The sequence below is a fragment of the Pholcus phalangioides genome, unplaced genomic scaffold (assembly GCF_987345545.1).
Source record: "Pholcus phalangioides strain wild (caught in Gottingen) unplaced genomic scaffold, Ppha-v1.0 ptg000024l_1, whole genome shotgun sequence".
NCBI lineage: Eukaryota > Metazoa > Arthropoda > Arachnida > Araneae > Pholcidae > Pholcus > Pholcus phalangioides.
In genome coordinates this window covers 29955859-29975992 of record NW_028301616.1, presented here as the reverse complement: position 1 = coordinate 29975992, position 20134 = coordinate 29955859, and the positions used below count along the sequence as shown (strand labels likewise).

Below are 20134 nucleotides of genomic sequence, written 5' to 3'. Positions count from 1 at the left end.
TTATATTATTTTTTTTCTCGCCAGCTGATCGGACATTTGTAACCTTGGCAACCCACCATTTCGAAAATTGTTGTTCAATTGTACTTTTTCAATGACATAATTTTTTTTTTTCAAAGAAATTGAGCATGACATGTTACCGAAGAAGCAGTCATGTATTTTTGGATCACATGCCATGAAAAACAAGGTATTTGGCATTCATGTCGCTCCGTTGCATTCAGAGTTCCTTTTAAAAATTCGTTGCGACCGTGAATTCAAATGTTAAATATCTTGCACCTCAAAAAGCATAGCCATAGTGCGAGATGGATTAAATAGCTATGAATTCAATTGTGCATATCATTGAGCGTAATTTTGTGGAGTAAAATTTTAAAGTGAAATTAGGCGTTTCCTATATTCTAATAATATGGTATTTTAAAACAATAGCGCGCATTTCGTTTTCAAAAATTTACTTGGCAGTGTCAGTCTTCCATTAGTCGATTTTAATTTCCGGAGGAAAAGCAATACTTACTTTTAATTATTCCAGGCAGAGGCGGATTTATGTTGTGCTGCCTGTGGCCTATACAAATTTTACTGCCCTTTACCCATTCTACTCTGATTTTCTTTGCCGCTCATTCCTCAAATTTGCTGCTTAGTGATATAGCCTGCTTAAATATTTCCCTGTGTAAATGTGCTTCAGTCCATAAGTCACTCCTTTTATTACTCACGTGCTTTCGCACTCTCTAAGTCACTCTTTTGGTTGCTCACTGATGTGGTTCTGTGCATTGAGGAGTGGTCATGAAAATTAATAGAATGTAAGAAGGGTGGCGAAATTCGTAAAGCCCACAGGTAGTAAAACAATAAATCCGCCTCTGCCTGATCAGTGAGGAGACTAGGTCAGAGAGTTCGCAAACTCTCAAACTCGCACCAAACACTGCGAAAACTTGTGAACGATAAAGAGTGACCTAGAGAGCATGCTACCGGTCAGGGCATGACCAAAAGAATAATCTAAAGAGTTTGTAAGCATGTGAATCAAGGCCGTAACTAAAATTTTTGGCGCCCTGGGCAAACATTATTTTGCTGCCCCCCACAACTTTGAAATTTGATAATTTTGCAATTGTGTTCTTTGTTCCCACAAAAAATTGCCACCCCCTTAAATTTTGCCACTCAGGGCAGTTGCCCCTCTCTAGTTCTGACCCTGATGTGACTGAGCAAAACAGTGTGCGGACACGTGAGTGACCAAAACTGCGAGAAACCACATGAGCAACTAGAAGAAAGGCTTAGAGAGTGTGTAGGCATGGGAGTGACCAAAAGAGTGTGTGAGCCAGACACCAAGTAAATAGGTTGTGAGTGACCAAAAGAGTTACTTAAAGAGTTTCAAAGGATGTGAGACCAAAACTGTGCAGGCATGTGAATGACGAAAATAGTGACTTCCCTGAAGAGTGAGGTAGCAGGTCAGTGAACAACCAAAAGAGTGGCCTAGAGAATGTGTAAGCATTGGAGTGGCCTAAAGAGTGTGCAAGATGTGAGAGTCCAAAAGAGTGGCCAAGAAAGTGTGTTGGCACATGTGGGGTGCTGAGCAGGCTGTAGCCTGTTTTATGCTGAAGTCTTTTTTATGCTGAACTTTTTCCCGATATTTGAATACATAGCCTAAGCACTAGATGTATTGATATTAAATTTTTGCTAACATTATAGATTTTGGAGAAGAGGGTACCAGAAAATCCAAAGTACAAACATGTAAAGCCTGTAGTGGACACTGGTAAGAAAAATAGACATTTATATTGCATTTTTATGCTGATTTTATTTATGCCATTGAAAAACACTTTTTATGATGATATGTTGATTCTTTTCAAAAAAAGCTACATAGATACTTAATTTATAATTCACCTACTCATCTCTATAACCTAAAAATATATTTCAGTTTGATTGTACAGTGGAACTTCAGCTAACGAGCTTAATTCATACCGCCAACGTGCTTGTTATCCGATATATCTCATATAACGAATCCCCATAGCAAATAATGGAAGCTCAGATAATTTGCTCCACAATTATTCATTCGCATAAAAATGAGTAATTCAAAATCGTAAAGCAAAACCGTAATCAATCGATAATACAATACAATATAATAAATAATAATACAATATAATATAATAAATAAAATAATGCAATATTATAAATAATAATACAATATAATAATAATAATACAATAAAATATATGTATATATTAATGCAATATGTAAACATAACAATACTATAATGTTTACAGATTAATTTACTATAAGTGACGAGAAAGGGGAGGATCATCGTCTAAGACGATTTACAGATGGTGCATTTTATTGGTATCAAAAATTAAAGTCACTGACTCTATCTTGAAAGTTACGTAAATTGATCTTTTTTTTTTTGTAATATGACGCATGCTTGATTTTTGAACACAAGTTTTCTTTTTTCTATTCAGGAACCAACATCAAGAGGTACATTGATTCCTTGAGAGAATCTCACAGAAGTGAGTAGCTCAATATATCTATGCATTGCTATAAAATGTATTTTATTGGGAAAATATGGTGTTCAAGGGTTTGACAAATCGTGCAAAAATCTGGGAGCCAACCAGGTATTTTAAGAACCAGTCGTACTTATTTTACCCGAGCTGTAATCACACATATAAAATTTTAAGCCTCAATACCTATTTTTTAGTTCCCATGTTGACATGGCTCATAGGATTTGTCAAGCCTTGTGGTATGCAATGAGGAATGAGCATGATTATATTGCGATGAAAACATGAGAGAAAATTATCAAATTATATATATTTTTTTTTCATAATGGTGAAATCTGTGTTTATAACTTTATGTAGATTTATTCCAACATCTCGATTTTACACTCAGTTCATGAAAACATCCCAAATGGTTTCCTATGACAAATGTTAAGGCAGCTACAAGTGTTCAGGTTTACCTGTGCAGAGGCAAACTAAAACGTGTGAAGGGGTCATCCGGTATACAGCTCGTCATGAACCTGAATGTGGGTAGCAGATTTTACAAATGAAGTGATTCACCAAAATCTTGCAAATGATAGTTAGGGAAAATATTTCCTATAGTGTCACTTATATAAAAATGTCAGTCATTACAAGTTGATTTTTCTGGTTAGTTTGGGAAAATTGGAGATTTTGCAGAAATTTTCAAGGAGTCAAAAATTTTATGTTGCTAATACAGTAGCTACCATTTCAAAGTGTCTTGTTATAATGCACGATCCAGATATTTGACATCTTATATTAGAAGTGCTGTTAACAATTTGGCAGTAGAACTAGGATAAAGTCATTAGTTATGTCATACTTTTTTCTTCTGACATAAGCAATATAACAAGGAGTTACTGTGATTTATGGAAAATTCACCAACTATTCATCGCTATGCAATTCATCACAAGGAAAATTCATACACAATTGTTCAACATGAGTGAGTGAGCTATGACATAATGTGTCAGAGTGGTGGGCGAGTGAATGAGTGACCTTGTAATCTAGTGAGTAAATGAGTGAGCTACCTAATGAGTGATAGAATGGGTGACCTAGTGACAATGAGATACGTAGTCAGAGTGAATGAGTGAGTGACAGAGTGAACAGCCTAATGTGTGAGTGGGTAAGTGAGAAGGTGACAGAGCAAATGATCTAGTGAGTGAATTGGGTGAGTTAGCAAATGGTTTGAACAGGTGAGCGAGTCATTCATATGGTCACTTACCTACTCAATTGCTCCTTCAATAGCATTTGCTCACTCGTGTCGAACTGTTGTCTATGGATTTTCCCAGTGATGAATTTTCCTTTCATTGAATTGTTTGTTGTGGCAGTGAATTTTCCGGACACGGTTACTGTAACTTGGTTTTCAAATTGTCTCTGAGAAAATTTTGAGCGATGTAAAAAAACATGGGAAATAAGAAAATAACCATTACAATTTTTTTCCGAATTAAAATTGTTTCTACCAATGTACATATTTTAATTTAATTTTTTTTTTACATTTATGTATTCATAACCTGTATAATTTTTGGTAACTTAATTGTATAATTAATACATTGATTTGAATTTCAGCTAATGTGTATCGTATGGATGAAGTATTTCGCAGAATGAAACTATCAGCATTTGTTAAACTGGTGAGTAAGATTACAATATGCCCAATCCTTTTCCTTTGTTAAATGTAAAAATTCTGAGAAATGTATTCAATCAATACTTGTGCCTACAAATATTGAGTGAAATGAAAGGTCTTGGCCAATTCAAAGAATGTGATAAATAGATTGATATATGAAGCGTTTGTGAATGCGCTAGGCTCTTTTTTTTTTTTTTTCTTGTAGCTGCTGTAACTTTTTTGTTGTTAACTCTTTTTCCAATGTGGGGAACAGAGTTTTTGTTATTGTATGCCATATTTTACCAAATTTAAATCGTTCCATTGCCTCTTTTCAATTTTTTTTTCTTCTCACCGCCCCCAACTTAAGGGATCCTATATTAAACCCTAAGCTTCTACCACCACCACCACCCCCCTCCCGACTTTACAGCACACCAACTCCTGTGATATATCGCCATACAGCAATTTCCAATCAGTGGAGTTGTGTGGGAAATGAAGGTGCCATCTATCAGCGATCGCCCCAGGCTTGATAGGTAAAGAACTTGTTTCTGATGTTCTTTGTCCGTATTCAAATCTTTGTTCCTTGACAGTAGCCTACCTAGTGGAAGACAAGCGTCTTACCACTGTGCCACCTAGACCCTTCCAATGTCTCACAGGGGACGATATTGACCACTTTGGGAAACACTGTTGTATATTTTGTATTCTTTCATAACACAGCACCACTGCTCCCCACCCGTGGCAATTATTATTATTTTTTTTTATTCTGCAGTATGTAGAATCTTTCGGTATGCTTATGACTGTTATGATAGTTGGATTTATTTCATATACTGCATTTTTCTCTAGGCCATAGATGTTGCAACTGATGTTTCAAGAGAACAAAGCTTAGGTAAAGTTGTAGGTTTTTTCCTCTCCAATGTCTTTTTCAAATGTATAATTTGTGACTTTAATGAGAATCAAATTTTAAAATGTTAACGTATACAGTGAAACTGATATACCAATGAATCCCTCTACAACACAATATCTTTTCAAATCTTGTTTGGAATTGTCTATATTTTTTACTATGATAAATCCTTCTATAACAATATTTTTGAGGGGTTTTTGAAACTGCTAAAACAATATTTTATATATTTGGCTCAAAATCCCTTTCAATATCTTTGAATTCCTCACCAGTTTTTTTTTCTGTGGAGGCTGTTTTCATACCATCAGTATTTTACTTCATCTAACATCCAAAAATATTAATGAAGTTGCAGAGAAGCTACTTTGTGTAGTGCTCAAAAATATTGGGCAGTAAACCACTTCACAGTGTGGAAGAACTAACTGAATTTTATTAATCAACTGATCAGTTATAATTTTATGTTGTAAATAAACATTTACAAATGCATTTTATGGTGGTACTAACATCAACAATTCGGAAGAGATGCCAATAACAGTGTAAATTTGGCGGCAACTGATAATAATGCCACCTCTCGATATAACAATAACCTCTCGCAACAGTATTTTTTCTTGGTCTGCAGAGTATCGTTTGATTGAGGTTTCATTGTAAAGCTGCCTTGCAACCAAGATGTGGAAAATTCATAAGTTCACAAGTGTACGTGTTGTTTAGTATAATATTAATAAAATACTTACAATAAAAATACACTCCCACTTGGTTCATATAAACAAAAGCAATTACAATAGAGCCTCCCTTATGCGAACAACGGCGGGACAAAAAAAAAAAGAGATGTGACTTGATCAGCGGTTTGAAATATATACTTTTATTCCACAAGGGGAAAATATTTTTTGGCGATAAAAGAGGTGCTTTACTGTACCTATTATTAAAGCCAAATAAAAAAAAATTGGCCCAAAAAATCACTAACTTGGATGGGACGAAACATGCTTTGCATAAAAGGTATTTTGCATAAGCGAAATTCAACTACAGTTGATCCTACTTTATAACGTTCCCACTTAGAATGTTTTCCAGTTTAATACAACTTATTTTTGTAGCCCCAACTCTTACTAATACAATAAAACGTCTCTTAACAAACACCCCCTCAGATGCTGCCAGCCCCCCCCCCCCCTTTTACAGCCAAATAATAATTTTCCTTTGTACTGAGAAATTTATTTTTCTAGATGTTAATGCTAAAACTCATATTTGGAAAGAAAAGTGATTTGCCCCCCTGCATACCGGGCAAGTGCACTAAACAATACACCAAAGATGCTGTAGTTAAGGGAGGCTACTATGACTCCACTCAGTGCTTCACGCTACTAATGCATGTTAAAAGGAATTGAAAAATGTGTCTCTGGTGTATTGGTTAGCGTACTTGCCCGGTATGCAAGGGGACCCGGGTTCGATTCCCAGAGGGGGCAAATCACTTTTCTTTCCAAATATGTTTTGGCATTAACATCCAGAAAATTCAATTTCTCAGTATATTTCAGGCCGCAAAAATACCATCTCCTTTGTGTTAGAAAAGTATGCATTTCAAACCCCTGATTAACGGTCACCCTCTTTTATGGATGATTTTTTTGTCGTCGTCCCCCCCCCCCCCCCCCAGTGTCCACAAAAGAGGTGTTTTACTATATTGACAAAGATTTCCCATTTAAAGTGTTTCCCACTTACAACATTTTTTCATGGGGGGTTTTTAAAAGCATTATAAGCGAGGTCCGCTGTATATTTCTGATTGATAATAACTTGAAAAACTGTGAACAATAAATTCTTAGTACTGAAGGGGGCTAAATATATTTGTGTTGAATACAAATCTATCATATTCACATTTGAATGTTATTTGGGCTTGTTTCAAACAAAAAATCAGGCTATTTAGAATTGACAAAACTTGTGATAATTCTGGTCGAAGATCAGGATTACATGCAATTATTGAAATTTTTTCCAGTTGTGCTTGTTTGCATTGTATGATTTTTTATTTCATTTTTTGGTTATTTATTGTCTAAAAATAATTACAATTTATTTCATTGTTTTTTTTTATTCGCACAGTTGATGTAAGTCCTACTTCTACAGAAGGCAGCAAAAAAACAGAAGCAGACATATCAACGCCATTTCAAAAGTAAGAATCAGATTTCACTATTATATTGTGCCGGTGTTTGTCTATGCAAGCAGTATCATAGGCTTCATTAGGTGGATTCGTGAATTGGAGAAAACAATCCTTGTCTGATATAATCTAAAGAAACTAATGCTAAAAGCAAATAACAAGGAAAAATTTACAAATTCTTTGAGGAATTCATGGCTTTTGCTTTTTGTTCCCCTTTGTCATTGGTTCCCTCTTTGATAGTAAGATTTCTATATCTTAGAGTGCTTCCAAAGATTGATATTATTTCAGAATTTATCAAACTTTTAATTTTTTAAATATATAAATATTAATTACACTGAAGGTACTAAAAAGTACCTCGAGATGGAGAAAATTTTAATTTTTGATGTTTGACATTGCCTGATTTGATACATTTCTTCTGGCAATCCAGTCACTTTTTTTTCGTATCCCTCTTGTGTCATTGAAATATCAATTGCATAATAAATAAAAATTCCATGGCGTTTAAAATTATATTTAATTACAGTGTGCTTGTAGGTATTGGTGAATTAGATCTTCAAAACGAGCAGAAGAATGCCAAGAGTTGTTTGTCAGACCAGGAATTGTTTGAACAATCACCCGCATATTCACCTTATGTACTTCTTGACGTGAGATCTAGAGATGAATACCTGCAATGGCACATTATCACCGGTAATTTATAGTCCAGTCATACCAAAACAGGTTTTGTATGTACATAAATATTTATAGCATTTGAGATGTTTAAAGAATGTCGTTTTAAAGATGAAATGAAAACAAAAAGTCTAAAAGTTGAAATCGTAGATATAAGTATTAGCACTATTAATTATATTCATTGTTCTTTCTAATCTGTGCATGCCAGTGGTCAGTCACATGCAGGTGTTTATCAGACTTTCTGTAACCATTACAAATATTATACTGAATTCTCCAGTGTCAGACACAATAAGACAAATTTCATTTCTCTACAAAAAAGGCGGGGCAGAGTCAAGTTCTGGCATGATATAGGAAATGCTGCTTTTTAAAAAACTGCCACAAAAAAATATTTTAAGCGGTTATAGACATTGTTCCTGCAAAATGCTTTAAACAGCAAATCTCTGAGTATTAGTAAAAATTGGAACCAAGTCGCAAGTTGTACTAAGCAGGGAAATGTTCTAAGCTGGAACATTATAAGCGGGATCCACTGTGCTGCATTGAATGGTCTTGTCTTTTCAGGTCGTTATGGTAGATGAAAAATAATGTGGGGGGGGGGGGTGAATAGCGAGAAACACTTTGGGCCCTATCATACCATACACTATAACACACTACCTATATAACGAACTCAACTGTAGACTGTTGCAAGAATGTTTTCAAAACTTCATTCCTACATTTTGTATTACTGTAATAGCAGTCACGAATATGAGTATTTATCCTTTTAAAATTATCAAAAATATTCTGGGAAAAATTCTTATTTGAAATATTATCTAGAATTAGATGTTTTCTTATTTGCTGCTGATAATTTTTTTCAATGTTTCAGCCAGAAATTATCCCTATACGATGCTTTCAAGATCACCTCGCTATGAGACGAAGGATCTGCTTTCATATGTATCCTTTCATTTTATCTAGTTATTTTTGTATTAAATCATAAAAATTTTAGAAATTAATTTCCTGCATATGAGCCACAGGTGCAAATTTTGTTACTCAAGGGAAAAAAAATCCTGTAATCTGCAGCGGCAAATTTTGCTGATTTGTGGGATCAAATTCTTGCAATAATCTGCAGTGGCAGTTAATCAGAGAATGAAATATCACAAGCAAGAATGTTTGTTTTTCATTCACATTTGAAAAAAAAATTATGTTTGTCTGATTGCAAATTGTTCGGCTAAAAGACAGGTTAGTGATACATTCAAATTTTCTTTTATTGACTGTTTTATGGGTTTATAAAAAATTGTCAATTACTTTGGATGCAATGTAATACATGAAATTTGCCGTGGTTCCCCCATAATTGGTTTTTCTTACATTTTGAAACAGAAAAATGTTCCAGATAAACTTATCATTTTATATGATGAAGATGAAAGCATTGTTCCCCGTGTTGCTACTACTTTAGTTCAGCGTGGGTATGATAACATTTATGTTCTCACTGGAGGTTTGTGATTATATAATACTTATTTTTTTCTTCTCTTGAGACATACTTTTAGTCAAAGCAGTAACGAGTTCATTTCATCACCTACACCATAAAAGTTTTTTTAATTAAATGCATTAGTGTTTTTTTTTTTCAAATGAAGCCAATTAATTTTTTTAAGAAACTAGCAAGTGATGACGTTCAATTATAGTAACTACAATGGTGTGCAGCTTTAAAATAGCTATAAGTATTTTTCAGGAATGACCTGTAAAGTTTTGACTTAATAAATTTTTCCTTTGATTTTTGAGGTGTCACGTCAAAACATCGCCAGCAAAAAAGTAACACACACATCTATCACTGCCAAAACATTGCCAGATGTTTTCTCATATATTTTAATCATTTGCAGGGCTCCCACTTGTCCTATTTTTTGGCAGAATGTCCTACTTTTTATCAAATCTTGTCAAAATTTGTGTAACTTAAGATAGAACCATCAAAATATTGCCAAATAATACAAATGTAGTAGATTGCCATTAATGATTCTAACAAAGTAGAAGTTGCATCATTTTCTCAGGTAATTTAAGGTGTGGATGTTTGAGGAGTACATCCAGTTTGACAATTTGGTTTATTAATTTTTCTTTTGCTTAGTTTGAGGATTCAAAAACTCATTTTGTGTCAATGTTTTGAGTAGTCATTAAAAACTTCTGTCTGAATTGGAAAAAATAATTTTGTATTTACTACTTTCTGGTCTTGAACTATTCATTATATAATAGTTAACATTCATCATTCAAAATTGTGGTGTACATTTTGTATATAGGTGAAACATGTTTGCATAACAAAACAGTTGGATACATAGGCCTATTCTAGATTTTGTGACGCTGATGCTACCCAATAGCATTCAATGTCTTCTGTATTTTCAGGCTGAAGAGGCATAAGCAATGTTTATGAAGCTCAAAGTGCTTCATTTATCAAACAGGGATGAAGAATGTGCTGGGATTGATCAATAAAATGTAAACAAATCCCTTTAAAAAAGTTTGGACAGCGCAGTAAAACTATCTGGTTCACCTTAACTTATTTACGTTCGACCTTGTAATTTATAAATTTTGCACTGTGCTTTTGGAAGTGGTTTCAAAAGAGCATCATTTAAAAAAAAAAACTTACATGTCTTCATAACTTTCTGTGCATTGAGGAAAAGAGCTGAGAGACTGGACTTATGAAAGACTCCTCAAAATAAATAATGTAATTTGTTGTGAGGAGAGACAGAAAGAATTATCTGTGGTCGCCAGTACTCTGTTTTGGCTCAAAATTGTTTTTGTTATGAAGTCATTTCTGTCATTTCATTTTGGCTTGAATCAATCTCGTAGGATAATAATGGTGCTATGAAAAAAAAAAAATTTTAAAAATGGAAAAAATATTTTCTTTTCATAAGGCTAGGATTATGCTGTCTTAGGGGTATTGTCCTACTTTTTTATAATTTTTTGAGTGGAAGCCCTGCACTTGTTATATATTTTATTATTTGATAGTTTTCATTTGGTGATGTTTTGACAGAGACTAATTTTTGAGACTGCTGTTAAAAAAACTGATTTAAAAAGAAATGCTCCAAGTATAGAATTTCTGTATTTTTTTCCTATATCTTTCACAAATAACAGTTTATACAAAAATTGCCACGTTTTCAAGACAAATAAATTCAATTGGTCGAATTCAACCAATTGAATTTATTTGTCTTGAAAACGTGGCAATTTTTGTATAAATTAAAACCAGGCAAAGTTTCTCATTTTTGTGATAAAATAACAGTTTATTAAATTTTATTATTTTTTTATAATTAGTAACTCATAATAATTGCTGGTTCTTTTAATTTCTTCAGGTTTGAAATTAGCTAGCGAGAAGTTTCCCGAAGGACTTATCGATGGCACTATTCCTTTACCTCTATCAAATAGGAAATCACGTTCTAGTCAATCATTTAGTTCGAGTGTATCTTTGCAGAGTCTTCAAAATCATAGGCCCAACAACAAGTTTACCGATGATGATATCCTTTCATTTTTTATTTATTTTAGTTGAATATGGTTTTGTAAAGTGTCTTTTGTTATTTGTAATAAGTATGATTTTAGGGCAGTGATTCCAAACATTTGTATGTCCAGGGGTACATTATAATATTTTGTGAGCACTGTAGGCTCTAACGCCTAAATTTACCATCTAAAAGGAATGCCTCATTCATTGTAGCATAGGTATTCATTACTTTTAGCTCAAGCTACGCAGCCACATGGAATGACTAAGTCCATACCAACTATGTAACACCACGTCCAAACAAAAGCCAGTTTGGAGAACTAGCACAGCACACATAAACAAGTCAATTTCTGTGATGTGCCTATATCCAGTGAGTCTTGTTGGATCTAAGTCTGAAGTTTTCCATGAGTGCAATTTGCTGTAGGAAACCACCTACGTTGCGGCACTTCTCTAAACAGATTTTTGCTTGGTTCTGCGTGGCATGGCGCACTTGCTGTAAACCTTAGCTTTAGAACAGGAGTCTTCAACCCATGGCCGTGGGCCAAATGTGGCCCTCTTATTTTTTTAGCTGTGGCTCGCCGACCATTTTAAGAAAATAGTTACTTTACATAGAAAAGTTATTAAATTATTTTTAAAAAAATTGTTAGAGTGCAGAACACTGAAATCTGTACTGCTTTATTTAGAACTGTGGGGTACTTTCCAGATTTGATAATAATGCTGTGCATTAGATACTTTAAAAGGGCTGTCATAATGAATTCGGAGGACCCAGAGCCAAAACAGTTTGTGAGGCTTATGATTTCATATATTTCGAGAGGCAAAATTCAACATCCAAACAGAAAACATGATTAAAGAATTTTCAGAAATGCTGGAAAACACCTTAATGAAAGAAATAATTTCAGAATTATTCTGAAAAACAATTTCATAATTGATGAAAATTTATAATTAATGAAAAAAATAGTTACATAATTGCAAAAAAAATAATTGCAGAATCAATAATTGAAATAATTTTGGAATTGTTACAGGTAATAATTCAAGAAAAAATTACTAGGGTGATTATATTACTATGTAATTATTATATATTGAGGAAGAAATAATTTCATAATTAATGAAAATTTGAAATTAATGAAAACATAATTTCAGAATTATCTAGACAAAATTCAGAATTTCTAAAAGGCTTAATGAAAAAAAATCAATCGGTGAAAGAAGTTATTTCGAAATATAATTTTTCAAATTTAATGAAAAATAATTTCAAGGTAAATGCAAGTATTCAATAATTTGGGGAAACCCTGATTATAATAATGGGGGATACCACTGCATAGGTGCCAATTCCCAGACCTGAAAAACCTGTAGTTTGTCACATGACGAAACACTTTCAGTACCGAAGAAAATATGCTGACTTGCCAACATTTGAACGGAGGCTGTCTGTAGCAATACATGTTGCCCAGCAGGAAGGGGTGGGGTTTATTGGACATGCCACACACACACAATAACTTTTTTGCGAAATTCAATATTTTTTTGTTTTTGGTTCCCATGAATGATGAAAATATTGTTGGATCATTCAAAAATAAGTATTTGTCATTCTGTGTTGCTTTTTCGTTATTTAAATTCAATGGAACATCATACAGAAAAGCAACATTACTTATACGGCTTTTTCACCATAACACTTTAATCTGGTTTCAATTTAAGTTTTGTTAGTGTTCAAGTTCATTCATCTGCTAAATTCATGAAATCTCGGGAAAACAAAGTAGGAACACGTAGAACTCAAAGATTCACTTTTGGAACTTACCTAAAAAAATAGTTGATAGAGATCCAGTTGATTTGCAGTTTTATGTTATTGAATTCGTGTGAAGTAAATAAAATAAGTGAGAAATATGTACAAATTTTTAGTTGAATGGAAAAGTCCAAGTTTATCAGCACTGGCGAATCTCTTTATAGCAAGCACTTTTATAAGTCTGCAATTCACTGAAAGTGTTCTGATAACATGTTCCCATATGTTCAGTTTATCTATTAATACACTTTCTAAACCGTTTGATAGAAATTTTGCACGTGAACTTTTTTTTTTTCTTCAAATCATGCTGAATATTCTTCTAGTTAGTGCATTGCTGTGAGGCACAGTTAAAATATTCAGCATTTGTTCAAAAAGAATTTTATACTTATAGGATCCATCAGGATATTTTAAGTTGCCAATCTTGATCCAGCATTCATCCATTTTAACACAAGAATGTCAGGAGAGCTTCTGGTACCCTTTACTTCCTTGGCCTCCTCAACACTACACTATTGATGCCGATGCCCCATAGCGTGGCGTCCTCCTATACCCTCTTCCCCTCAGTGCCCTACCAGTTGCTCTTGAGGGATTTGCTGAGCTCCCTTTTAATGTGAAGGGAATGATAAGTTATGATGATGTACGAAAAAAGCCATAAAATGACCTACAGAGCATCCCACGGCATCAGTAAATCAGGACTTGCATTCCCCCCCCCCCCAGGGACCTTGTACAGTCCCTGTGACAGCAACTTGCTGTTGTGTGGGTGGAGGATAAAAAGAGCAAAAGTGGGACCTATCTATTTATTACACCCAACCCCTCCTCTCAGCACATCAGAGGGATTACCCCCCACCCCATGAATAAATCCATTGCAGTATTCATGTGGATCATTAAGTGGGCAAATCCTTCCAGGAAAAACACCCTTCCCATAGAAAAGTTGAATGTTTCAAATACTGTAGCTGTTTTTTGGCAATAAATTAAGACATTTGCACCTATCCCACTAGAAGACTTTCAGGAGCAACCAGGGATATAGTTCTATTTTCCCTTACAACTTTTCTCTTCAAGCCAACACCCAACTATAGTAGTCTACTTTAGCCAGTGCTGGAGTTGTTCAAGAACATCCTGCAAGGAAGGAAAAACAGTTGTATAAAGTACACAGGGATCAAGGTCAAATGGTGAACTCAAAACAGTTATCACCTGACACCATTTCTTTTTCACCTTTTTTTTAATTCTTACGTCCTTCTCACACGGGGAAACTAAAATCGAGCTCGAGTTGCTTCAATGAGTCGAGTTGCCCGTTCTCCCTCACACGGCGCTACTAAAAAAATATTCAAAGCCCGGGAAACTGAGTAAAAACAGCACAGTCTATAGTTTTCCTTCTTATCTTCCGGTAATATCTTGTTAACTGGGTTAGGAAAAATCGAAACAAAGAAAAATAATTTCTATTAGACGTGAAATTGCTACAGAATTTCAGCTCACAGGTAAATACAAAATTTCATTATTTAAATTGGTATCATTTTGAAATGATAATAAAATGGTAAAAATTAGATAATTTTTTTGTATAATTTCATGTTTCATTTGGAAAAAAAATTTGTAATAAAATGTCTGTTTTTCCTCTATAAATGTGCCTTTCAGTACCTATATATTTTGGATTTAATATATTTTTATTGTTTATTAGATAAAATATTGTCTCGCAAAATTTTAAGTAGTTTCATGAGATGAAATAACGAAAGCTGGTTCCGAGAGGCAAAAAATAAACTATAGGCAAAACTAGAGACAAACAACACATGAATTGTTTATGTTTCAGGGAATGATTTTCCCCGAATACTCCCACACACAGATGTGCGTGTAAGTGACCTAAATTACAGACATTCCAAGCGAGGGGAAAATCAGGGACCATCCCTATGGAACACGTGCTTGTTTAGGTACATGTAAAAGTAGACAGTATTTTGAAATTTTCTGGAGGTTCTTATCTAGGGCCATCTTAAGAGCATCATGGGGGCCCCCCAGCCATGTATTTTTTTTCTGAGACCTTACCTGGCAAATTCATTTGGTTATTCCTGAAATTTCTTTACCAGATCTAATTTTCGTGATGCCCCATCTTCTTTTGAAATCGCCCCCAGGGAGTGGGCCCCATGTGTTTACCACAGACCCGTCATCTGGGGGGATCAGGGGCTATTGCGCCCCCCCCCCCCCCGGCTTTCAAAAATACACTAGAAATAGTATATATATGTACATAAAGTGAGTATATGTTCTTTGCCCCCCCCCCCCCCCCCGCCCCAAAAAAAGTTGGAATGACAGTCCTGGTTTATCATTTCATTCAGTGGCATCAGAGCCAGGGGTGCAAGCTCAAGCACCCACGGTAATTTGTGGCATGGATCCGAGCACTCCAGAACTGATTAAGAAATTAAACTTTCCGATATAAAACTAAAGACGAGCACCCACAGTTTCGAAAAAATCCCGACTCCCCTGATTTCATTATAATTTCAAAATAGAAATCTAGAAATCGTGTATTTACCTGTGAACTGAAATTCTGTAGAAATTTCATTATATCCTTTAAACTGATAATTTATTATATATATACTCTGGATTACTTTTCAATTTGGGTCCAAACTCGCATGAAGAAAATATGAAGGAATGCTAAAGGCAGTTTCTTCAACAAAAGTTGGCGGCGACTAGCATGCCAGTCGCCAAGTGACTGAGTCGGGTTCGATATTTCGTCCCCAATTTCCTCGTGTGAGGCCGTCTAGAGCGATATATGTGCTGGTCTTCAGGAAACGGTTTCTCTTATCAGTTGCCGAACTTTAGTTTCCCCATGTGAGGAGGGCCTTAGGGTAAAAAAAAACTGGAACTTTTATCACTTTTATAGTTTTATCTCTGGTAAGAAAAAGTTTTTCAAACAGATTTATGATTCTCCTTGTGTAAAGAGATAAATGTTCTTTAACTAAAAGTCGGCTGTCTTTTTTTATAGAACGGCTAAAAATGTTTTGTAAACATAAAAATTTGATGTTGCCTATTTTTTACTATTATAATTGTCATTTATATATATGTTTGCCGGAGGTAAAGGGCACTATGTCCATTTTAACCAATATTGGGATAATGCTATTAACTACCACTTGAAAAGAAAAAAAATTGCAGAACTTTCATTATGCTACACATAGGATAAGTTCTATTTCAATAGATAGCAGAGATATTCACTTTATAAAACAAGTATGCTCCATAGAAAGACATCCAAAAAAATCTTTAAACGGCTCTCCTGTAAAATTTGCCTTTTGTGACATGGTGCCTTTTACCTCCGACATACAGATATGTAAAAAATGAAATAATTCCTTAACATCAATTCACATATTCGCAAGTTAAGAAGAGTGCTTGATTTATATGCCTTGTCTTTAGAAGGTGAGATATATCTATGCTTATTTGACTGTCGATTCTCAATGTGACAGAAGAGATATTGAGAATTGACAATTGATTACAAGTGTTAATATTTCATCGATTACCATCTTATGTAATTTTGATGATTTGAATATTTATTGTATAAAATGTGTTCCAGAGGTACCTAACTCCATAAGGGCAATGGCCAATGTTGCAGTAAGGCAATGTGGCTGGGTGCCTTTTGCCTCAAAAATTCTTATCGTCAGTCATAACTGAGTTTTACTTAAATTTTTAATAAATATACATTGCTTTTATAGCCAAATGTATTGAAATCGTTTGAAAGATATTTTTATCAGTTATCACAGCGACCTTTTCTGATGGCAGTCTATCAGAAATTTCTTGTAATATAAACTGGGCCGTGCTTTGTTTGGCCAATCATTGGGGGGGGGGGGGGTCTGGCCAGCTGAAATTTGGGTAGCTTTCTGGACCCTTCACAAAATCTTTGACTTGAAAGAACTCTTCACCAAATACAAATTGAAGAAACCATAATTTTTTTTTTTTTGATAAATTAGATCATTTACTTTCCACAAAATTAATGGCCATTTTCACAAAAACAGGACCCTACAAAAAATTCTGGACAGACCCTTGCATCCTTCCCTAATATATGTGGCATTATATTTGTTTTTACTCCTCCAATGGTAGCAAGAAGAAAAGAAATGAGAAAAATAATGCTTGGGTAGAAGGTAAACCAATTCCTGTTCATAGTGTTGCCAATAAAGTATCTAGTTGGGGGATAGAAGAGAAAGTGAGTTTGCAAATATTCTGTATTTTAATGTGTATAAGGAATTTCATTTTGCCAAAAATTGGGTCTTAAAAATATAGTGAAGGGAGGGTTCTTTTATATATATATATATATGTGTGTGTGTGTGGATAGTATTATAAATATTAAGAAATTACTCAATTTTCCTCGAAACTCAAATCTTCATAACTTTTCCAGAAGCCATCTATGATGCTGAAGTCTGTTTCCGATATCTTGGGTCCAAATGTAAATAAACCCTGTACCAATTTTTGATATCGCTCTGCATTCTTTATCTCTATTGGTTCTGATTTTACCTGCCCCTTCATGTGTTAAGGAACACATTTGTTTTTTTCTTCAAACATGAGACACTAAATTCATTATAAAAAATTTTCTGTTTTCCAAATTTTGTTGAGATTAAAAAAATTTTAACACTAATTAAAATAGATAGGTATATGCCTCTCAAAAAAAAAAAATTGATAAGGTATTCTTTCGTTATCATGGCACTCCTCTTTAAGAGTTTGGATGACGGCCTGGGACATTTCTTGTCATTTTTTGTTTTTTCACGTTACAAGTTTACTATAGAAGAGCTCTTGATAGGTTGGACTGACGGCCCACCAAAGATCTCTTGGCCTAGAAGGCCTTGCTGCTCGATGTGGGGGCCATGATCATTACAAAAGCTTGTGAGGCCTTATTTTACAGCAGATACTGAGAAATCATTTTTTATTTTCAAAATTCTACAATTTTGTTTCCGAGCTAATTTACACCATATGATTTTCCTGGGCCAGATATGCTACCAATTACAACAAAACAAATTACGAACAACTTACCATTGTGTTGCCATTTTATATTTTTCTTGCGGGTCTGTATATTTAAATATTACATAAATTTTCCACAGACTGTAGGAGTTCCAATTTGACGAGGAAGTCATCCAGTACTTTATTTCTTTACTTCAACCTGTTATTGGTATCCTGTTTTTGTCAAGATGATTTTGGTTTTTTTATCCACACCTACATTGCAAGTCATGACCCCAGCAGCACGAACCCCCGGACTGGGATCTTTAGTGGGCCTCCAGGCCATACTTTCTCACAGGCCACTCCATGGTGGATCTTTAGTGTCTGCCACAATGAGGCTAACTGAATCAAAAATGAGCAGTACATTTTCGAACCAGGTTTTCAAAATTTTACCTTCATGTCTTCGTGATGATCCTCAGACTTTTTGGACTCGCTGCCTTTGACAAAACCAATATTACTGCCTTCCAACAAGCTACTAAAACAGAATTGTAAGTTCTTTGGAAATGTGTATATTCACCATGATAAGTGACCCTGTCCAGTGTATGTCAGAGCGTGTGGGTGAAAAAAAAATCTTATTAACAAATCTGTTTATAGAAGTGGCAAGCAGCTGCAAAGAAATAAATTTTCAAATGGCTCTGCCAAACAACATAGACACGCACATTTCATTTATGTCATCAAACCATAAAAAAGAAAGCTCCTTTTGCAAGAACTCCTGAAGAAGTGTATACTAAATCTGTTTGCAAATAGGAATACTAATAATAAAAAAATCCATGATACTTCCATTAAAAGAAAGACAGTGATGTTTGAGTGAGAAAGGGATATCGTGTCAGCACCCACCCTGAAGACATACCAGAAAAAATGCTTTGACCGATTTAAATTTTTTTTTTTTTTTTCCCCTTTTGGCAGTGTTGTACTGTAAGAGGTGTGAGATGTTTTTCAATCAATCATTTTGAGTATTGCACACGAGCTTTTGTTTACATTCTGACCAAAGTTAGAAGGAACAAAATATAGGTCAGTTCAGGACACACTTAAAAGATGAAACAAATTGGCTAAAAAAAAACCCATTCTGTGATTGGCAGTAATTCTTGGAGGCCATTACAAGCCAACTTCAACTTCTGGAAGTCAATATCAACAATCCCTTCAAGGCACTAATGAGGAAGAAATGGAGAAAATGGATGCAAGATGTTAACACCAACAGGAAAAGGTCAGAAAGTCAACAATTAGTGAAGTTTACAGCTGGGTGAAGAAATGATTGTAAAGGGCCTTTAAAAAGTAAGCACCAACATGGATGGTGTTGTAGGTTATGCAATTTACGATGAGAGTGACTCTGAGAATGACCTAGTGGCTGAGAAGCCACTTTTTTTTCATATCTTAAAATAAAAAATATCTTTGAAAATTTTTTCCCAATTTTTAAGCTAAAAAAATTGAGTGTAGTTCCTTATACGTGTTAAAATATGGTATTTCTTCCAACTCCTCTAAGTCGAGATATCTCACTCTTGTACAATAAAAGAGTAAGCTATTCCCCCCCCCCCCCTGAATAGAAGAACCTATACAATGAGATTAAAGATGATATTTTTTGTGCAATTAAGTATGATTAACTTTATATAAGTGCTTTGATTCATGTCAACTAACATTTATATGTGTGTATACAAGTTAATTACTTGAAGAATCTGAAGTCATTATTTAATGTCATTTTAGGTCAATTAGCACCAAATCGAATCACAGAGAGGAGAGCTCATTCAGTACGTTTAGAAACACGAAAACCTTCACAAAATTATTCAAAAACGATGCACCCACCTTGGAAGTGAAATGACATTTGCATCATCTTCAACGATACATGACAATTTTATTTGTGGCAGAGCTGTGTGTTTTTCTTTTATGTGTGCACCTATTTGTATGTAAATATTGAACATGCACATTTTTATTAAAAAATTTTAAGCAATATAAAAACCGATATGTTGTTTAAATTTTTTTAAGAATCTTTATATTGTGAAATCCCTTGATCTGTGATATTGAAAATCCTTATGATATTTTTGTCTTTCTCTTATGTATCATGACATTAGTAGAATATATGTTTTAATTAAAAAATGTTTATTGTGATTCTTGAAAAAAATTGCCAGAATAGTGTACCATTCAAAACTGATGAACTCTCCAGTTTTAATGGATTTTTCTTTAACATGGACAAAAATATGTGCTTGAAAAAAAGGGAAACTAC

General features: G+C 34.3%; 1 protein-coding gene across 2 annotated transcripts; it reads left to right on the top strand.

Annotated features, from left to right (window-relative positions):
- The first annotated feature begins 29 nt into the window (after nt 1–29).
- On the top strand, nt 30–20002 carry LOC149069195 (centrosomal protein of 41 kDa B-like). Of its 2 annotated transcripts, XM_089250500.1 has the most exons (12): nt 33–184; nt 1669–1732; nt 2429–2476; nt 4040–4101; nt 4914–4956; nt 7039–7108; nt 7614–7777; nt 8616–8683; nt 9107–9221; nt 11059–11224; nt 16307–16353; nt 19618–20002. In XM_089250500.1, exons 1-12 carry the CDS (start codon nt 131–133, stop codon nt 19725–19727), a joined length of 1011 nt encoding a protein of 336 aa, XP_089106626.1. In that variant the 5' UTR covers nt 33–130; the 3' UTR covers nt 19728–20002. The 2 variants fall into 2 exon arrangements, with proteins under 2 accessions (XP_089106627.1, XP_089106626.1); XM_089250501.1 differs by lacking the exons at nt 16307–16353; nt 19618–20002 and having other exon boundaries at nt 30–184; nt 9107–9192; nt 11059–11218.
- The last annotated feature ends 132 nt before the right edge of the window (nt 20003–20134 follow it).

What these genes read in the sequence shown, in the direction of transcription:
- LOC149069195 (XM_089250500.1), top strand. Translation starts at nt 131, where the DNA reads ATGTTACCGAAGAAGCAGTCATGTATTTTTGGATCACATGCCATGAAA. An exon ending in TATCAGCATTTGTTAAACTG is followed by an intron (nt 4,102 to 4,913) that starts GTGAGTAAGATT and finishes ATTTTTCTCTAG; the next exon opens with GCCATAGATGTTGCAACTGA. An exon ending in ATATGCCTTGTCTTTAGAAG is followed by an intron (nt 16,354 to 19,617) that starts GTGAGATATATC and finishes ATGTCATTTTAG; the next exon opens with GTCAATTAGCACCAAATCGA.